Source organism: Pseudophryne corroboree, chromosome 4 (genome assembly GCF_028390025.1).
Source record: "Pseudophryne corroboree isolate aPseCor3 chromosome 4, aPseCor3.hap2, whole genome shotgun sequence".
In the NCBI taxonomy this organism is placed as follows: domain Eukaryota; kingdom Metazoa; phylum Chordata; class Amphibia; order Anura; family Myobatrachidae; genus Pseudophryne; species Pseudophryne corroboree.
Window position 1 is genome coordinate 942,349,781 of NC_086447.1, and position 17,323 is coordinate 942,367,103.

Here is a 17,323-nt window from a genome sequence, read left to right on the forward strand (position 1 = left end):
TTCTAGCACCCTGCACCTTTCAAAATCCGTGCAGTTCCACTGTCCTGCCTGGGGTGTCACTCTATGCTGTGGTGCTTCCCAGCACACTCTGATCTGTAACTCAGTGCTGTGATACAGACATGTGTCTGCTGAGAAGCACCAGAGCAGAGAGCGACACCCCAGGCAGGAAAGAGGAACTGCACAGGATTTGAAAGGTGCAGGGTGCTAGAATGAACACTAGACCGTACAGGACCCCTGGATCCTACAAGTAGTATCCCGGGGGTACAGATGGGAATGTCGAGACGTTTCCCCTTCGCAGGCTCCTGAAGTCTGCTTTACCAAGTCTCCCTCCGACAAGGAGGTAGTATGGGAAAAAATTCACAAGCTGTATTCCCAGCAGGTGATAATTAAACTACCCCTCCTACTACAGAAAAGGGGTATTATTCCACACTATATTGTGGTACTGAAGCCAGAAGGCTAGGTGAGACTTATTCTAAAAATTTGTTTTTGAACACTTACAAAGGTTCAAATTAAGATGAAGTCACTCAGAGCAGTGATAACGAACCAGGAATAAGGGGACTATATAGTGTCCCGGGACATCAGGGATGCTTACCTCTATGTCCCAAATTTGCCCTTCTCACTAAGGGTACCTCAGGTTCGTGGTGCAGAACTGTCACTATCAGTTTCAGACGCTGCCGTTTGGATTGTCCACGGCACCCTGGGGTCTTTACCAAGGTAATGGCCGAATTGATGATTCTTCTTCGAAGAAAAGGCGTCTTAATTATCCCTTACTTGGACGATCTCCTGATAGGGGCATAGTCCAGGGAACAGTTGGAGGTCGGAGTAGCACTATCTCGGATACTGCTACAATCAGCACGGGTGGATTCTAAATATTCCAAAATCGCAGCTGATCCCGACGACACGTCTGCTGTGCCTAGGGATGATTCTGGACACAGTCCAGAAAAAGGTGTTTCTCCCGGAAGAGAAAGCCAGGGAGTTATCCGAGCAAGTCAGGAACCTCCTAAAAACAGTGCATCATTGCACAAGGGTCCTGGTAAAAATGGTGGCTTCCTACGAAGCAATTCCATTCGGCAGATTTCACGTAAGAACTTTTCAGTGGGATCTGCTGGACAAATGGTCCGGATCGCATCTTCAGATGCATCAGCGGATAACCCAATATCCAAGGACAAGGGTGTCTCTCCTGTGGTGGTTATAGAGTGCTCATCTTCTAGAGGGCAGCAGATTCGGCATTCAGGATTGGATGCTGGTAACCACGGAGCCCAGCCTGAGAGGCTGGGGAGCAGTCACACAAGGAAAAAATTTCCAGGGAGTGTGATCAAGTATGGAGACTTTTCTCCACATAAATATACTGGAGCTAAGGGTAAATTTATAATGCTCTAAGCTTAGCAAGACCTCTGCTTCAAGGTCAGCCGGTATTGATCCAGTGGGAAAAACATCACGGCAGTCGCCCACGTAAACAGACAGGGCGACACAAGAAGCAGGAGGGCAATGGCAGAAACTGCAAGGACTTTTCGCTGGGCGGAAAATCATGTGATTACACTGTCAGCAGTTTTTCATCCCGGGAATGGAAACTGGGAAGCAGACTTCCTCAGCACGACCTCCACCCGGGAGAGTGGAAACTTCATTGAGAAGTTTTTTCCACATGATTGTAAACCGTTGGGAAATACCAAAGGTGGACATGATGGCGTCCCGTCTGAACAAAAAACGGGACAGGTATTGCGCCAGGTCAAGAGACCCTCAGGCAATAGATGTGGACGTTCTGGTAACACCGTGGGTGTACCAGTCGGTGTATGTGTTCCCTCCTCTGCTTCTCATACCTAAGGTGCTGAGAATTATAAGACGTAGAGGAGTAAGAACTATACTCATGGCTCCGGATTGGCCAAGAAGGACTTGGTACCCGGAACTTCAAGAGATGCTTACAGAGGTCTTATGGCCTCTGCCGCTAAGAAGGGACTTGCTTCAGCAAGTACCATGTCTGTTCCAAGACTTACCGCAGCTGCGTTTGTCGGCATGGCGATGGAAAGCCGGATCCTAAGGGAAAAAAGGCATTCCGGAAGAGGTCATTCCTACCCTGGTCAAAGCCAGAAAGGAGGTGACCGCACAACATTATCACCACGTGTGGCGAAAATATGTTGCGTGGTGTGAGGCCAGGAAGGCCCCACAAAGAAATTTCAACTCGGTCGTTTCCTGCATTTCCTGCAAACAGGAGTGTCTATGGGCCTCAAATTGGGGTCCATTAAGGTTCAAATTCGGCCCTGTAAATTTTCTTCCAGAAAGAATTGGCTTCAGTTCCTGAAGTCCAGAAGTTTGTCAAGGGAGTATTGCATATACAAACCCTTTTTTTGTGCCTCCAGTGGCACTGTGGGATCTCAACGTAGTTCTGGGATTCCTCAAATCACATTGGTTTAAAACCAGTCAAATATGTGGATTTGAAGCATCTCACATAAAAAGTGACCATGCTCTTGGCCCTGGCCTGGACCAGGCGAGTGTCAAATTGGTGGTTTTTTCTCAAAAAAGCCCATATCTGTTTGTCCATTCGGACAGGGCAGAGCTGCGGACTCGTCCCCAGTTCTCTCCCTAAGGTGGTGTCAGTGTTTCACCTGAACCAGCTTATTGTGGTGCCTTGCACCTACTAGGGACTTGGAGGACTCCAAGTTGCTAGGAGTTGTCAGGGCCCTGAAAATATGTTCCAGGACAGCTGGAGTCAGAAAATCTGACTCGCTGTTTATACTGTATGCACCCAACAAGTTGGGTGCGCCTGCTTCTAAGCAGGCGATTGCTCGTTGGATTTGTAACACAATTCAACTTGCACATTCTGAGGCAGGCCTGCCACAGTCTAAATCGGTTAAGGCCCATTCCACAAGGAAGGTGGGCTCATCTTGGGCGGCTGCCCGAGAGGTCTCGGCATTACAACTCTGCCGAGCAGCTACGTGGTCAGGGGAGAACACGTTTGTAAAATTCTACAAATTTGATATCCTGGCAAAAGAGGACCTGGAGTTCTCTCATTCGGTGCTGCAGAGTCATCCGCACTCTCCCGCCCGTTTGGGAGCTTTGGTATAATCCCCATGGTCCTTTCAGGAACCCCAGCATCCACTAGGACGATAGAGAAAATAAGAATTTACTTACCGATAATTCTATTTCTCGGAGTCCGTAGTGGATGCTGGGCGCCCATCCCAAGTGCGGATTATCTGCATTACTTGTACATAGTTACAAAAATCGGGTTATTATTGTTGTGAGCCATCCTTTCAGAGGCTCCGCTGTTATCATACTGTTAACTGGGTTTAGATCACAAGTTGTACGGTGTGATTGGTGTGGCTGGTATGAGTCTTACCCGGGATTCATAATTCCTCCCTTATTGTGTACGCTCGTCCGGGCACAGTACCTAACTGGCTTGGAGGAGGGTCATAGGGGGAGGAGCCAGTGCACACCACCTGATCCTAAAGCTTTACTTTTTGTGCCCTGTCTCCTGCGGAGCCGCTATTCCCCATGGTCCTTTCAGGAACCCCAGCATCCACTACGGACTCCGAGAAATAGAATTATCGGTAAGTAAATTCTTATTTTTCCGTCTGGTTTTAGTTGTGCGTTTTGTAGCTGCGGTAAATGAGAGGTCATGGGACGTATAATGCTCCCCTTACCGCAGCCTTTTATTGTGTGTTAGGGACTTTTTTATGTTAGTTTGTAGAGTTTGTGTGTGATTAGCAGAGATGCTTTACATTCTAGTGTAATCTTTGTACATGGCTAGAATGATCTGGTGGGGTATAATTTCCCAGAAAAGAGAAATGTGCCCACTCATTTACTAATCCCCCAAACAAGAAACACTCCTTCCTATATTTTTTATTTCATCTTTGTGTACGTTTTTCCTCATCTGAGCAGATGATTATACTGACGTGCCGTAATGGGTACAGCGTTGGTAGCGGCGGTGTTCTGTGTCGGATTTATGTTTCTTCTCTCATTTGCAGCAAGTGGATGTTTTTGCAGTTTGTCTAAACTAGGGATGAGCGGGTTTGGTTTCCCCGGGAACTGAACTTCCTGATCCGAGCAAAACGGGGCGAAACGTTGTCATCCCGCTGTCGGATTCTCGCAGGTTTTGGATTCTATATTAGTCCCTGGTGATCGGCGCCATCTTCACTCCGTCAGTAGAGAGTGTACTGGATGGACGTGTCCGTCTCAGTTCTGGGTGGTGTGTGGCTGGTGGGAGTGCCCTCTGTGCTGTATCTGAAAAAGGGGTGCTCTGTCAGTCCATCCAGGGGCTCTGCCCCAGTGTAAAATTAATAAAAGAAAAGCTATAAACAAAGCCTAAAATTATGATTATAAAAATATATATATTTTTTGTTTGTGCTGTACCCCTGTGTACTATACAATTTTTATTTTCATAAGTGCTGTGACACTGCCGGACAGATCGCAGTATATTATTTCCTTCTCGTACATGTATTGTGCAACACTGTCAGGGAAGTACAACCACAGTGTGTAATTATTATACATATTTCTGACTCATTTGTGCGACGCTGTCGGTGAAGTCAGCTGCAGTGTGTAATTATATATATTTCTGACTCATTTTGTGGGACACTGTTGCTATACCCCACTATGTGTTGATAGAAATGGAGGACAAACTAAGGACTACATGACTGTGACAGCCCACTGGGTAGATGGATTTCATACCACAGCACCAGTAGCAGCATCTACTAAACGCCAACTTGTTCCTAGGCAGGCTACGCTGTGTATCATCGGTTTCAGTAAGAGGCACACCGCTGGGAACCTCTTAGAAAAACTCAGGGATATCATCTCACATTGGCTTACCCCACTTGGTCTCTCCTCGGGATTTGTGATATCTCACAATGCCACTAATATTGTGAGAGCATTACATCTGAGCAAATTCCAACACACGTCCCAAGTTTTACTCACACAATTAAATTGGCTGTGCAGAATTTTATTTTATTTTTTAAATGACAGGGGCGTGCTGTCGGTGGCCCGAAAAATTTCGGGTTATTTTCGACATTAAGAAACTGCATGTTGAAGATTGGAGCGCCAGCAAACACTCTTGAACTTGCCCTGCCATCACCTGAAGCAAGAGGTGATAACGAGGTGGAAATCTACCCTTTTATATGCTTCAGAGGATGGTGGAGCAGCAACAGGCCATTCAAGCTTACACATCCACCTATGACATGGGGAAAGGAGCCGGAATGCACCTGAGTCAAGCGCAGTGGAGAATAATTTCCGTGTTGTGCAAGGTTCTCAAACGCTTCTAAGTTGGCACATGTGAAGTTAGTTCAGACACTGCCAGCTTGAGTCAGGTCATTCCCCCTCATCACGCTTTTGCATAAGCAGCTGGAGAAAGTGAAGGAGGAGCTGAAACGGAGCGATTCTGCTAAGTATGTCGCACTTGTAGATTAAGCCATTAATTTGCTTTGCCAGGATTCAAGGGTCGTCAATCTCTTGAAAGCAGATCACTATATTTTGGCTACTGTACTTGATCCTAGGTTTAAAGCCTACGTTGTATCTTTGTTTCCGATGGGCACAAATCTGCAGAGATGCAAAGAGCTGTTGGTGAGAAAATTGTCAGCTCAAGCGGAACGTGACCCGTCAACAGCTCCTCCTTAATTTTCTCCGGCAACTGCGGCTGCGAGGAAAAAACTATATTTTCCTATGAGACCCGCTGGCGGTGATGCAGGGCAGTCTGCAGCGAGTGCTGACATCTGGTCCGGACTGAAGGACCTGACAACGATTACGGACATGTCGTCTACTGTCACTGCATATGATTCTCTCACCATTGAAAGAATGGTGGAGGATTATATGAGTGACCGCATCCAAGTAGGCACGTCAGACAGTCTGTACGTATACTGGCAGGAAAAAGAGGCAATTTGGAGGCCCTTGCACAAACTGGCTTTATTCTACCTAAGTTGCCCTCCCACAAGTGTGTACTCCGAAAGAGTGTTTAGTGCCGCCGCTCACCTTGTCAGCGATCGGCGTAGGAGGTTACTTCCACTAAATGTGGAGAAGATGATGTTCATCAAAATTAATTATAAATTCCATGAGGAAGACTTTTACCAGCAATTACATCTAAAAAGTGAAAGTCCCTGTCGCTGAAATGATGGGTTGGTTAAAGTGTGCATGTCCTGTTTAATATACAACATAAGGGTGGGTGGGAGGGCCCAAGGACAATTCCATCTTGCACCTCTTTCCTTTGTATTTTGTGCTCTTTGGAGCATTTTTGACATAGTTTATGAAATTGCCCTCCTGTCTGACACTGCAGTGCTACTCCTAGATGGGCCAGGTGTTTGTGCCGCACACTTCTGTCGCTTAGCTTAGTCACACAGCCACCTCGGTGCAACCTTTTGGCCTAAACTGGATAAAAACAGTATTGTGAGGTGGTCAAACTTTACTGGCATTCAGTGGAAATGAATGTTATTGAGGTTAATAATACTGAATGAACAAAAACACCCCCAAATTCTGTGATTTTAGCTGTTTTTATGACCTTTAAAAAATAAAATAAAAATCCAGATCTAAAACCAAAATCCGCATGGCAAAACCAATACAGATCCAAAACCAAAACACAAAAAAACGGGCCGGTGCTCGCCCCTAACTAAAGTTGTCTAGGGCCCGTTCCGGCACACGGAACGGCTAAGGTGGACTGCGCCCCGCGCCGGCACCAGACACTGCTATCCAAAGTGGTCCAGGCCCCTGTTACGGCTATCTAAGGTGGTCTGTCCCCCGCGTTCCTGGAATCCGGAATGGATGTGTAAGATTGTCTGCGCCTGATCCGGAAATTATATTAAAAGTAGTTAAAATTTGGAACACTGCACAAGAAATGGGTCTTGTTTAATTAAAAACAATAAACTGGCATTGCCAGTCACTCAGGTCACATTCCCGAACCTCTCAACATTACCAGAGGGCAAGGTAGTAACTATTCATTATAATGGCTCATGTTCAGAACACGGGATCCTCTGGGCTAGCAGTTTTCCTATCCACATGGACATCTAATGGGAATAGTAACCTGTGGTGAGAGAAGCGAGATTCCGTGCCCAAGTGTGGTGAGCCTGTGCGGCTACACACCTAAATGTTCTGAACACTTTTTATGATGTTCTGAACCAGTTTAGTTAGCCCAGGGGGTCTCATTGAACCAGTTATATATAATGCCCCCCACCTTATGCAGCAAGCATTGATCATTGTAGTGCTGCTCCCGTTGTCTTGGAGCAGCAGCAGAACATTGTGGATATACGAGGTGGTGACTAGGTTAGCTGAGTGATGGAACGCAGAGTCCGGAAGTATAATCGGACATGAAAGGCGGAAGTCCGGTGGAACGCAAAACCAGGAAATCTGCTTGTGTGTCAATTTCCAAAGACTGGTGGAACGCAGAACCCGGATGTGATTATTTTGTTTACATCATCATGCATCTTCCGGTTCCTGTATTTTAGTCAACAAGAACAAGGAAGCTTTTCTCAGTAAGTTCTGATATTATGCCTGTAATTCCCCCTTTCTGCTCATTGCACAGATCAGGGATGATTCTATTCCGGTCCTCCTGACGGGACGCCCTGGGTCACAGTCTCTGAATGAAACAGCCATTCACACATCTAATTGCTATGTGTCCTTCCATCTGCAGCTCCAGCCTTGTCCCGTATGTCACTTCCAGCCTGACTGCAAATGGATAAAGCTAAATGTAAGCCGGAACGGAGGAATATCTTATCCCAGGAAATACAGGTAGGCTGAATATAAGAAGTTCTGATAACATATGTGCAGATTACAATCTGCTTTACTGTCATTTATTTATTATTATTATTAATATTATTGTGTACAACATTCAGAGCGATGGTAAGATACGTGTGAAGATAAAGGAGGAGGAGGTCCCGACAGATATCAGCACAGGTCAGTAATATTCCCGTATTGTTCTTGTATACCCTCAGTGACGGTACACAGGGGAGGGGCTTCTCCGCATCCAGCTGCGAGTTGCCCTCTGCTGCATATTATCAGGGATTATCACTGCACGGTTTTTGAACAATACCTAATTGATTAGCATCTGCAAGAGATGAATAGCATGAGCAATATGTAATGGCACTTTATAACAGGAGCTCGCATAATACCCCTTTTCCACCAAAGTCGCGGGTCCGATCTGGGACAGACCCCTTACACACTGCGACTCCGACCTGGAAGCAGTCTCTCTTCTGATGACATCATCTCCAAGTGCATGCAAATCCGGATCTTCCCATGCTGTAAACGGGACTCGGGTCATGTGACCTGGGTTACCCATGTACACTATCGCTACCTGGGTTGGATTCTTGGGTCACTGGACCTGGGTTTTTTTTTTTTTTTTTTTAAGAATACATTTCTACTGAGCTACAACCCACATTCTCACGACTATATAACGACCGGGTTTTATCAGCAGTGGAGAATGGGAATTAGAGGAACCCATCCTAACATCATTAATAACATAGCATAAGCACGTCATTTTACCAAATATTCACAATGCCGTTGGATAGGGTGTGAGACCTGCAGCCACCGCTAAGCTGGTGTAATTACAATATGACCTTAGAAATTGATGGGTAACAGGTCTCTGAGTCTCCCAGGATTCCTTATCCTACAGTGATGACTGGTCCTTCTGTACAGGAATGGCAATCTGCTGGCTATTTCCCTACCACAAATCCCCCCCCCCCCCCCGTTCGGCTATCACAGAGTGCTACAACATCCCAGGATCGCCGCCCATACCAGTGAAAAATTGTTCTTTTTATTTTTGGCTGTTTGAGTTGATTTCCCGGATTATCCGCTGACTTGCTTAATGTAGGAGGATGGCAGGATTAGGTACTGAGGCCTGATTCAGATGGACATAAACCCAATGCTTTACATACATCTCTGATGGTGGAGCGTCTGCACATGTGCAGGTCCTGCGTCCTCTCTTGCAGTGCACCCGAGCCTCCGCTTCATTGAGGCTGTCAGTGTTTGGGGCAGAGTGGCGTGTCGTCCCCTGTTTTCTGGGAGTTATGAGCCCAGGGTCTATGTCTTCTGCTGCCATTCTCTCTCCTATATTAATGGACGTCTTCTGTTTGGCAGTAAAGACGGTGTAATGGTTAGCATTACCGCCTCACAGCACTGAGTCCGTGGGTTCAATTACCACCATATGCCCTAACTGTGTGGAGTTTGTATATTCTCCCCATACTTGCGTGGGTTTCCTCTGGGTTCTCTGGTTTCCTCCCACTCTCCAAAAATATACTGGTAGGTTCCCAACAAAAAAATTAACCCTAGCATGTACATGTGATAGGGAATATAGAGTGTAAGCTCCACCGGGGCAGGTACTGATGTGAATGGCAAATATTCTCTGTACAGCGCTGCGGAATATGTGTGCGCTATATAAATAACTAGTCATTTATGAATTCACAACTCCATCATTGTTTTCAATTAAAGCTGATTACTCCTGCAAATGGGCAAACGCTTTCTGGTGCTATGCATTAAACCAAATAATAAACTTCATTTCCATTATCTCTCTCTCGGTAATGATAGTTACACTACCTGTATGATTATATAATAGTAACATTTCTCTCTCTCTCTCTCTCTCTCTCTCTCTCTCTCTCTCTCTCTCTCTCTCTCTCTCTCTCTCTCTCTCTCTCATATAATAGTTACACTCCCTGTAGGATTATATAATAGTAACATTGAGGGGAGAGAGAAGCTTGGTCTTGGTGACGTTGGGCGCACAGATTTCTAGGCTGTCTTTAACCCCTTGTTGGAATGTGTCCTCGGTGCAGCTGGGCAGTAAGCTATGCACGCCAGCATCTCAAGTAATGGGGTTAAGATATTGAGACTGTTCCATACAGTATTTGTAGTGTAATTATTGGGCCACACTGATTTATAGTTGTGCATATGACGGATATAATCAGCTGGTGGCCTGTATAGACTGTGCACGTTCTGAGATGATAGTGAGTGATTATGATGACACTCGGCAGAAGACAATCCCGTGAGACGGTTCAGGTCACTACTATACCAAACTATATAAAAAATCCCATGTAAACTTCATATCCATCACTGTGTTCCAGATGGTTCCAGTAACAGGAATACACCGGAGCGTTATCTCAGCCCGCAGCACTCGCAGGACTGTACAGGAGAGGAGCTCCGGCTGGATAAGCATATTAAGGTATTGGCAATACACGTTCCTTTCTCCCCTGTAAATAGTTTTATGTTTTGTGTGCGTTCCATTAAGAGACGGAGGTGCTGTGGGGGTGCGCCTTCTCTCTGGTTGTTGGACATTCAGTAACTCTATACATCTAGAAGGATCTATTTATTCTACTTTAATTTTTAGGAAGGTAGGGGACTATTAACATCTTTACCTACTTTTGTGGGAATTAAGTATTGGGGCCATTAGTTACAAAGGTGAGTCTTCTCTTTCCGTTCCCATCTGGGCCGCTGTATGGGAACCAGAATTCATCAGACTCTGACAGTAGCTTGATAGAGGGAACCTTTGTCGTCAGATGGCTCTCATTCCCAGCCCCGGAAGGAAAGAGGTCCAGGTTGGGAAACTCTATCCCTTTTGATCCCTCCACTGGATGCTGGCTTCTCAGTGCGCACGGGTGATCCCCAGTTCATACATACGTACTAGCGCTGCCAAGTCGGGCTCAGTGGTGCTAAGGCTTTCTGCTGCCAAGGCAGTGATCCGCTGTCTCTGCACTGGAGCAGTGTAGAATATCCGCCACTACTAATCGCAGGAAGTAGGATGCTTTGTTAGCAGGGCCAAACCGCATAGGCCCCTAATACATTCATGAGCAGGTGGCTAATGGGATGGCAATTTCAGAGGGAGCAGTTTCCACAGTCAGGAGGGAGATCTGAGTGGTCTCGGCCAGGGCTTTCAGGGCTTATTTGATATCGGCTCGCTGTCTGGAAAAGGATAAACAGAAAGTGGATATTGGGCTTTGGGGTATTTTGATGGAAGGGTTGATGGAGGAAGATCCTGGTTATGGCAGCCCCTGAATGAGCAGTCAGACTGGTAGTATGGCAGTAATGAGAGGGTAGTACCACGGGTTACAGGAGAACAGCTGGTAACACAATATGGAACACATCCAAACGAAAAAGCGAGAAGATGTGCTGTGAGGAGTGCGTTGTCTGTCTGCCGGGGATATGAGTGAAGTCGATCAATCTGCCGTTTCCAGGTTACTCATGTACTTTTAATTCTTTCATCTTTGGATTAAGCCATGATTTTATTTTTTTTGTCCCCCCCCTCAAGTTTGGGGTATAAATCGGACCTGTCACCAGTTCCCCTAGATTGCGGGTCTGTAACTGCCGCATTGTCACCGGGAGAGAGTCTTTCTTGTTGATGCATTGCTCGCTCCCTGATGCGGTGTGGAAACTGGCACAGGTGTCTGAGAGAGCCGGTGACATGATTCCAGATCTGATGCTCTGTCAGTGTGCAGGTCCGGAGTTCATGTATACATGCTCTGTTATAGAGCCACCAGGTACAGAGGGGTTTCTGGTTGTACATTGTAACTAGCTGGCTTTATATAGTTCTAGAGACCTATTAATATCTTTTCTCTGACGTCCTAGTGGATGCTGGGACTCCGTAAGGACCATGGGGAATAGCGGCTCCGCAGGAGACAGGGCACAAGAATAAAAGCTTTAGGATCAGGTGGTGTGCACTGGCTCCTCCCCCTATGACCCTCCTCCAAGCCTCAGTTAGATTTTTGTGCCCGAACGAGAAGGGTGCACACTAGGGGCTCTCCTGAGCTGCTTAGAGTAAAAGTTTAAATAGGTTTTTTATTTTCAGTCAGACCTGCTGGCAACAGGCTCACTGCATCGAGGGACTAAGGGGAGAAGAAGCGAACTCACCTGCGTGCAGAGTGGATTGGGCTTCTTAGGCTACTGGACATTAGCTCCAGAGGGACGATCACAGGTTCAGCCTGGATGGGTCCCGGAGCCGCGCCGCCGGCCCCCTTACAGAGCCAGAAGAGCGAAGAGGTCCGGAAAAATCGGCGGCAGAAGACGTTCCTGTCTTCAATAAGGTAGCGCACAGCACTGCAGCTGTGCGCCATTGCTCTCAGCACACTTCACACTCCGGTCACTGAGGGTGCAGGGCGCTGGGGGGGGAGCGCCCTGAGACGCAATATAACAGATATACAGTACCTTAGGTTGGCAAAAAGAAATACATCACATACTGTATAGCTCCTGGGCTATATGGATGTATTTAACCCCTGCCATTTTTCCAGAAAAGAGCGGGAGATAAGGACGTCGTGAAGGGGCGGAGCCTATCTCCTCAGCACACAAGCGCCATTTTCCCTCAGCTTCGCTGGAAGGACGGCTCCCTGACTCTCCCCTGCAGACCTGCTACAGAATCAGGGTAAAAAAGAGAAGGGGGGGCACTATTGGCAGCTAATAATAAAAACAGCAGCTATAAAAGGGAGTAACACTTATATAAGGTTATCCCTGTGTATATGTATGTATGTATGTATGTATGTATATATATATATATATATATATATATATATATATATATATATATATATATATATATATATATATATATATATATATATAATATATAGCGCTTGGTGTGTGCTGGCAAACTCTCCCTCTCCAAAGGGCTGGTGGGGTCCTGTCCTCTATCAGAGCATTCCCGGTGTGTGTGCTGTGTGTCGGTACGTGTGTGTCGACATGTATGAGGAGGAAAATGATGTGGAGGCGGAGCAATTGCCTGGGTTAGTGATGTCACCCCCTAGGGAGTCGACACCTGACTGGATGATCGTATTTAAAGAATTTACGTGACAATGTCAGCACTTTGCAAAAAACTGTTGACGACATGAGACAGCCGGCAAATCAATTAGTGCCTGTCCAGGCGTCTCAGACACCGTCAGGGGCCCTAAAACGCCCGTTACCTCAGTGGGTCGACACAGACCCAGACACAGATACTGAGTCTAGTGTCGACGGTGAGGAGACAAACGTAATGTCCAGTAGGGCCACACGTTACATGATCACGGCAATGAAGGAGGCATTGAACATTTCTGACACTACAAGTACCACAAAGAAGGGTATTATGTGGGGTGTGAAAAAACTACCAATAGTTTTTCCTGAGTCAGATGAATTAAATGAGGTGTGTGATAAAGCGTGGGTTTCCCCCGACAAAAAACTGCTAATTTCTAATAAATTATTGGCACTATACCCTTTCCCGCCAGAGGTTAGGGCGCGTTGGGAAACACCCCCTAGGGTAGATAAAGCGCTCACACGTTTATCTAAACAAGTAGCGTTACCGTCTCCTGATACGGCCACCCTCAAAGAACCAGCTGATAGAAGGCTGGAAAATATCCTAAAAAGTATATACACACATACTGGTGTTATACTGCGACCAGCTATCGCTTCAGCCTGGATGTGCAGTGCTGGAGTCGCGTGGTCGGATTCCCTGACTGAAAATATTGATACCCTGGACAGGGACAATATATTGTTAACTATAGAGCATTTGAAGGATGCATTACTATATATGCGTGATGCACAGAGGGATATTTGCACCCTGGCATCAAGAGTAAGTGCTATGTCCATTTCTGCCAGAAGAGCATTATGGACGCGACAGTGGTCAGGGGATGCGGATTCCAAACGACATATGGAAGTATTGCCGTATAAAGGGGAGGAGTTATTTGGGGCTGGTCTATCGGACCTGGTGGCCACGGCAACGGCTGGAAAGTCCACCTTTTTACCCCAGGTCACCTCACATCAGCAGAAAAAGACACCGTCTTTTCAAACTCAGTCCTTTCGTTCCCATAAGTACAAGCGAGCAAAAGGCCACTCATTTCTGCCCCGGGGCAGAGGAAGAGGAAAAAGACTGCACCATGCAGCCGCTTCCCAGGAGCAGAAGCCCTCCCCTGCTTCTGCCAAGTCTTCAGCATGACGCTGGGGCTTTACAAGCAGACTCAGAGACGGTGGGGGCCCGTCTCAAGAATTTCAACGCGCAGTGGGCTCACTCGCAAGTGGACCCCTGGATTCTACAGGTAGTATCGCAGGGGTACAAACTGGAATTCGAGGCGTTTCCCCCTCGCCGGTTCCTGAAGTCTGCTCTACCAAAGTCTCCCTCCGACAGGGAGGCAGTTTTGAAAGCCATTCACGAGCTGTATTCTCAGCAGGTGATGATCAAGGTACCCCTCCTACAACAAGGAAAGGGGTATTATTCCACGCTGTTTGTGGTACCGAAGCCGGACGGCTCGGTGAGACCAATTTTTTAAATCTGAAATCCTTGAACACTTACATAAAAAGGTTCAAATTCAAGATGGAGTCACTCAGAGCAGTGATAGCGAACCTGTAAGAAGGGGACTATATGGTGTCTCTGGACATCAAAGATGCTTATCTCCACGTCCCAATCTACCCTTCTCACCAAGGGTACATCAGGTTTGTAGTACAAAACTGTCATTATCAGTTTCAGACGCTGCCGTTTGGGTTGTCCACGGCACCTCGGGTCTTTACCAAGGTAATGGCCGAAATGATGATTCTTCTTCGAAGAAAAGGCATCTTAATTATCCCTTACTTGGACGATCTCCTGATAAGGGCAAGGTCCAGGGAACAGTTAGAAGTCGGAGTAGCACTATCTCAGGTAGTGTTACGTCAGCACGGGTGGATCCTAAATATTCCAAAATCGCAGCTGATTCCAACGACACGTCTACTGTTCCTAGGAATGATTCTGGAAACAGTCCAGAAGAAGGTGTTTCTCCCGGAGGAGAAGGCCAGGGAGTTATCCGAGCTAATCAGGAACCTCCTAAAACCAGGCCAGGTGTCAGTGCATCAGTGCACGAGGGTTCTGGGAAAAATGGTGGCTTCTTACGAAGCGATTCCATGCAAGAACGTTTCAGTGGGATCTACTGGACAAATGGTCCGGATCGCATCTTCAGATGCATCAGCGGATAACCCTGTCGCCAAGGACAAGGGTGTCTCTTCTGTGGTGGCTGCAGAGTGCTCATCTACTAGAGGGCCGCAGATTTGGCATTCAGGAATGGATCCTGGTGACCACGGATGCCAGCCTGAGAGGCTGGGGAGCAGTCACACAGGGAAGAAATTTCCAGGGCTTGTGGTCAAGCATGGAAACATCTCTTCATATAAACATTCTGGAACTAAGGGCCATTTACAATGCCCTAAGTCAAGCGAAACCCCTGCTTCAGGGTCAGGCGGTATTGATCCAATCGGACAACATCACGTCAGTCGCCCACGTAAACAGACAGGGCGACACGAGAAGCAGGAGGGCAATGGCAGAAGCTGCAAGGATTCTTCGCTGGGCGGAAAATCATGTGATAGCACTGTCAGCAGTGTTCATGTTGGCGTCCCGTCTAAACAAAAAACTAGACGGGTATTGCGCCAGGTCAAGGGACCCTCAGGCAATAGCGGTGGACGCTCTGGTAACACCGTGGGTGTACCAGTCAGTGTATGTGTTCCCTCCTCTGCCTCTCATACCAAAAGTACTGAGAATCATAAGAAGGAGAGGAGTAAGAACTATACTCGTGGTTCCGGATTGGCCAAGAAGGACTTGGTACCCGGAACTTCAAGAGATGCTCACGGAAGACCCGTGGCCTCTACCTCTAAGAAAGGACCTGCTCCAGCAGGGGCCTTGTCTGTTCCAAGACTTACCGCGGCTGCGTTTGACGGCATGGCGGTTGAACGCCGGATCCTGAAGGAAAAAGGCATTCCAGATGAAGTCATCCCTACCCTGATCAAAGCCAGGAAGGATGTAACCGCAAAACATTATCACCGCATTTGGCGAAAATATGTTGCGTGGTGTGAGGCCAAGAAGGCCCCTACAGAGGAATTTCAACTGGGTCGTTTCCTCCATTTCCTGCAAACAGGACTGTCTATGGGCCTAAAATTAGGGTCCATTAAGGCCCTGTCGATTTTCTTCCAGAAAGAGCTGGCTTCCGTGCCTGAAGTTCAGACTTTTGTAAAAGGGGTACTGCATATACAGCCTCCTTTTGTGCCTCCAGTGGCACCTTGGGATCTCAATGTTGTTTTGAGTTTCCTAAAGTCACATTGGTTTGAACCACTCACCACTGTGGACTTAAAATATCTCACATGGAAGGTGTCGATGCTGTTAGCCCTTGCTTCAGCCAGGCGTGTGTCAGAATTGGCGGCTTTATCATATAAAAGCCCTTACTTAATTTTTCATTCTGACAGGGCAGAATTGAGGACTCGTCCTCAATTTCTCCCTAAGGTGGTTTCTGCATTTCACATGAACCAACCTATTGTGGTACCTGCGGCTACTAGGGACTTGGAGGACTCCAAGTTGCTTGACGTTGTCAGGGCCCTGAAAATATATGTTTCCAGGACGGCTGGAGTCAGAAAATCTGACTCGCTGTTTATCCTGTATGCACCCAACAAGCTGGGTGCTCCTGCTTCTAAGCAGACGATTGCTCGTTGGATTTGTAGTACAATTCAGCTTGCACATTCTGTGGCAGGCCTGCCACAGCCAAAATCTGTAAAAGCCCATTCCACAAGGAAAGTGGGCTCATCTTGGGCGGCTGCCCGAGGGGTCTCGGCTTTACAACTTTGCCGAGCAGCTACTTGATCAGGGGCAAACACGTTTGCTAAATTCTACAAATTTGATACCCTTGCTGAGGAGGACCTGGAGTTCTCTCATTCGGTGCTGCAGAGTCATCCGCACTCTCCCGCCCGTTTGGGAGCTTTGGTATAATCCCCATGGTCCTTACGGAGTCCCAGCATCCACTAGGACGTCAGAGAAAATAAGATTTTACTCACCGATAAATCTATTTCTTGTAGTCCGTAGTGGATGCTGGGCGCCCATCCCAAGTGCGGATTGTCTGCAATACTTGTATATAGTTATTGTTACAAAATTCGGGTTATTATTGTTGTGAGCCATCTTTTCAGAGGCTCCTTTCGTTTATCATACTGTTAACTGGGTTCAGATTACGAGTTGTACGGTGTGATTGGTGTGGCTGGTATGAGTCTTACCCGGGATTCAATATCCTTCCTTATTATGTACTCTCGTCCGGGCACAGTATCCTAACTGAGGCTTGGAGGAGGGTCATAGGGGGAGGAGCCAGTGCACACCACCTGATCCTAAAGCTTTTATTCTTGTGCCCTGTCTCCAGCGGAGCCGCTATTCCCCATGGTCCTTACGGAGTCCCAGCATCCACTACGGACTACGAGAAATAGATTTATCGGTGAGTAAAATCTTATTATTGTGCAGTGGCCGGCGGTTACGTGGCAGAAAGCATCTATACAGGCAAGCCGATAACCGTGCATCAACCATAGCTAGTCTTATATCGGCTCCTTTTCTGGCGCTGTCCCACGGGCAGCTGTCTAGTGGATGGGCATGAATTTTGTGGCTAACACAGCTGCCATTGGAAGACTCGGTGAATTGTGTATCTTAGCT

At 47.1% G+C, this 17,323-nt stretch overlaps 1 protein-coding gene across 2 annotated transcripts in view; it reads left to right on the forward strand.

Moving 5' to 3' along the window:
• The window catches only part of LYPLAL1 (lysophospholipase like 1), a 190,077-nt gene that overhangs the window by 17,786 nt on the left and 154,968 nt on the right, over positions 1 to 17,323 (forward strand). Inside the window, exons 2-4 of one of the 2 annotated variants that reach the window (XM_063919123.1) lie at positions 7,598 to 7,695; positions 7,800 to 7,860; positions 10,017 to 10,114. The exons of the other annotated variant lie outside the window; for it this stretch is intronic. Coding sequence (XP_063775193.1) covers positions 7,639 to 7,695; positions 7,800 to 7,860; positions 10,017 to 10,114 — 216 coding nt within the window. The 5' untranslated portion in view covers positions 7,598 to 7,638. The remainder of the gene's footprint in view (positions 1 to 7,597; positions 7,696 to 7,799; positions 7,861 to 10,016; positions 10,115 to 17,323) is intronic. 2 annotated transcript variants of the gene reach the window in all.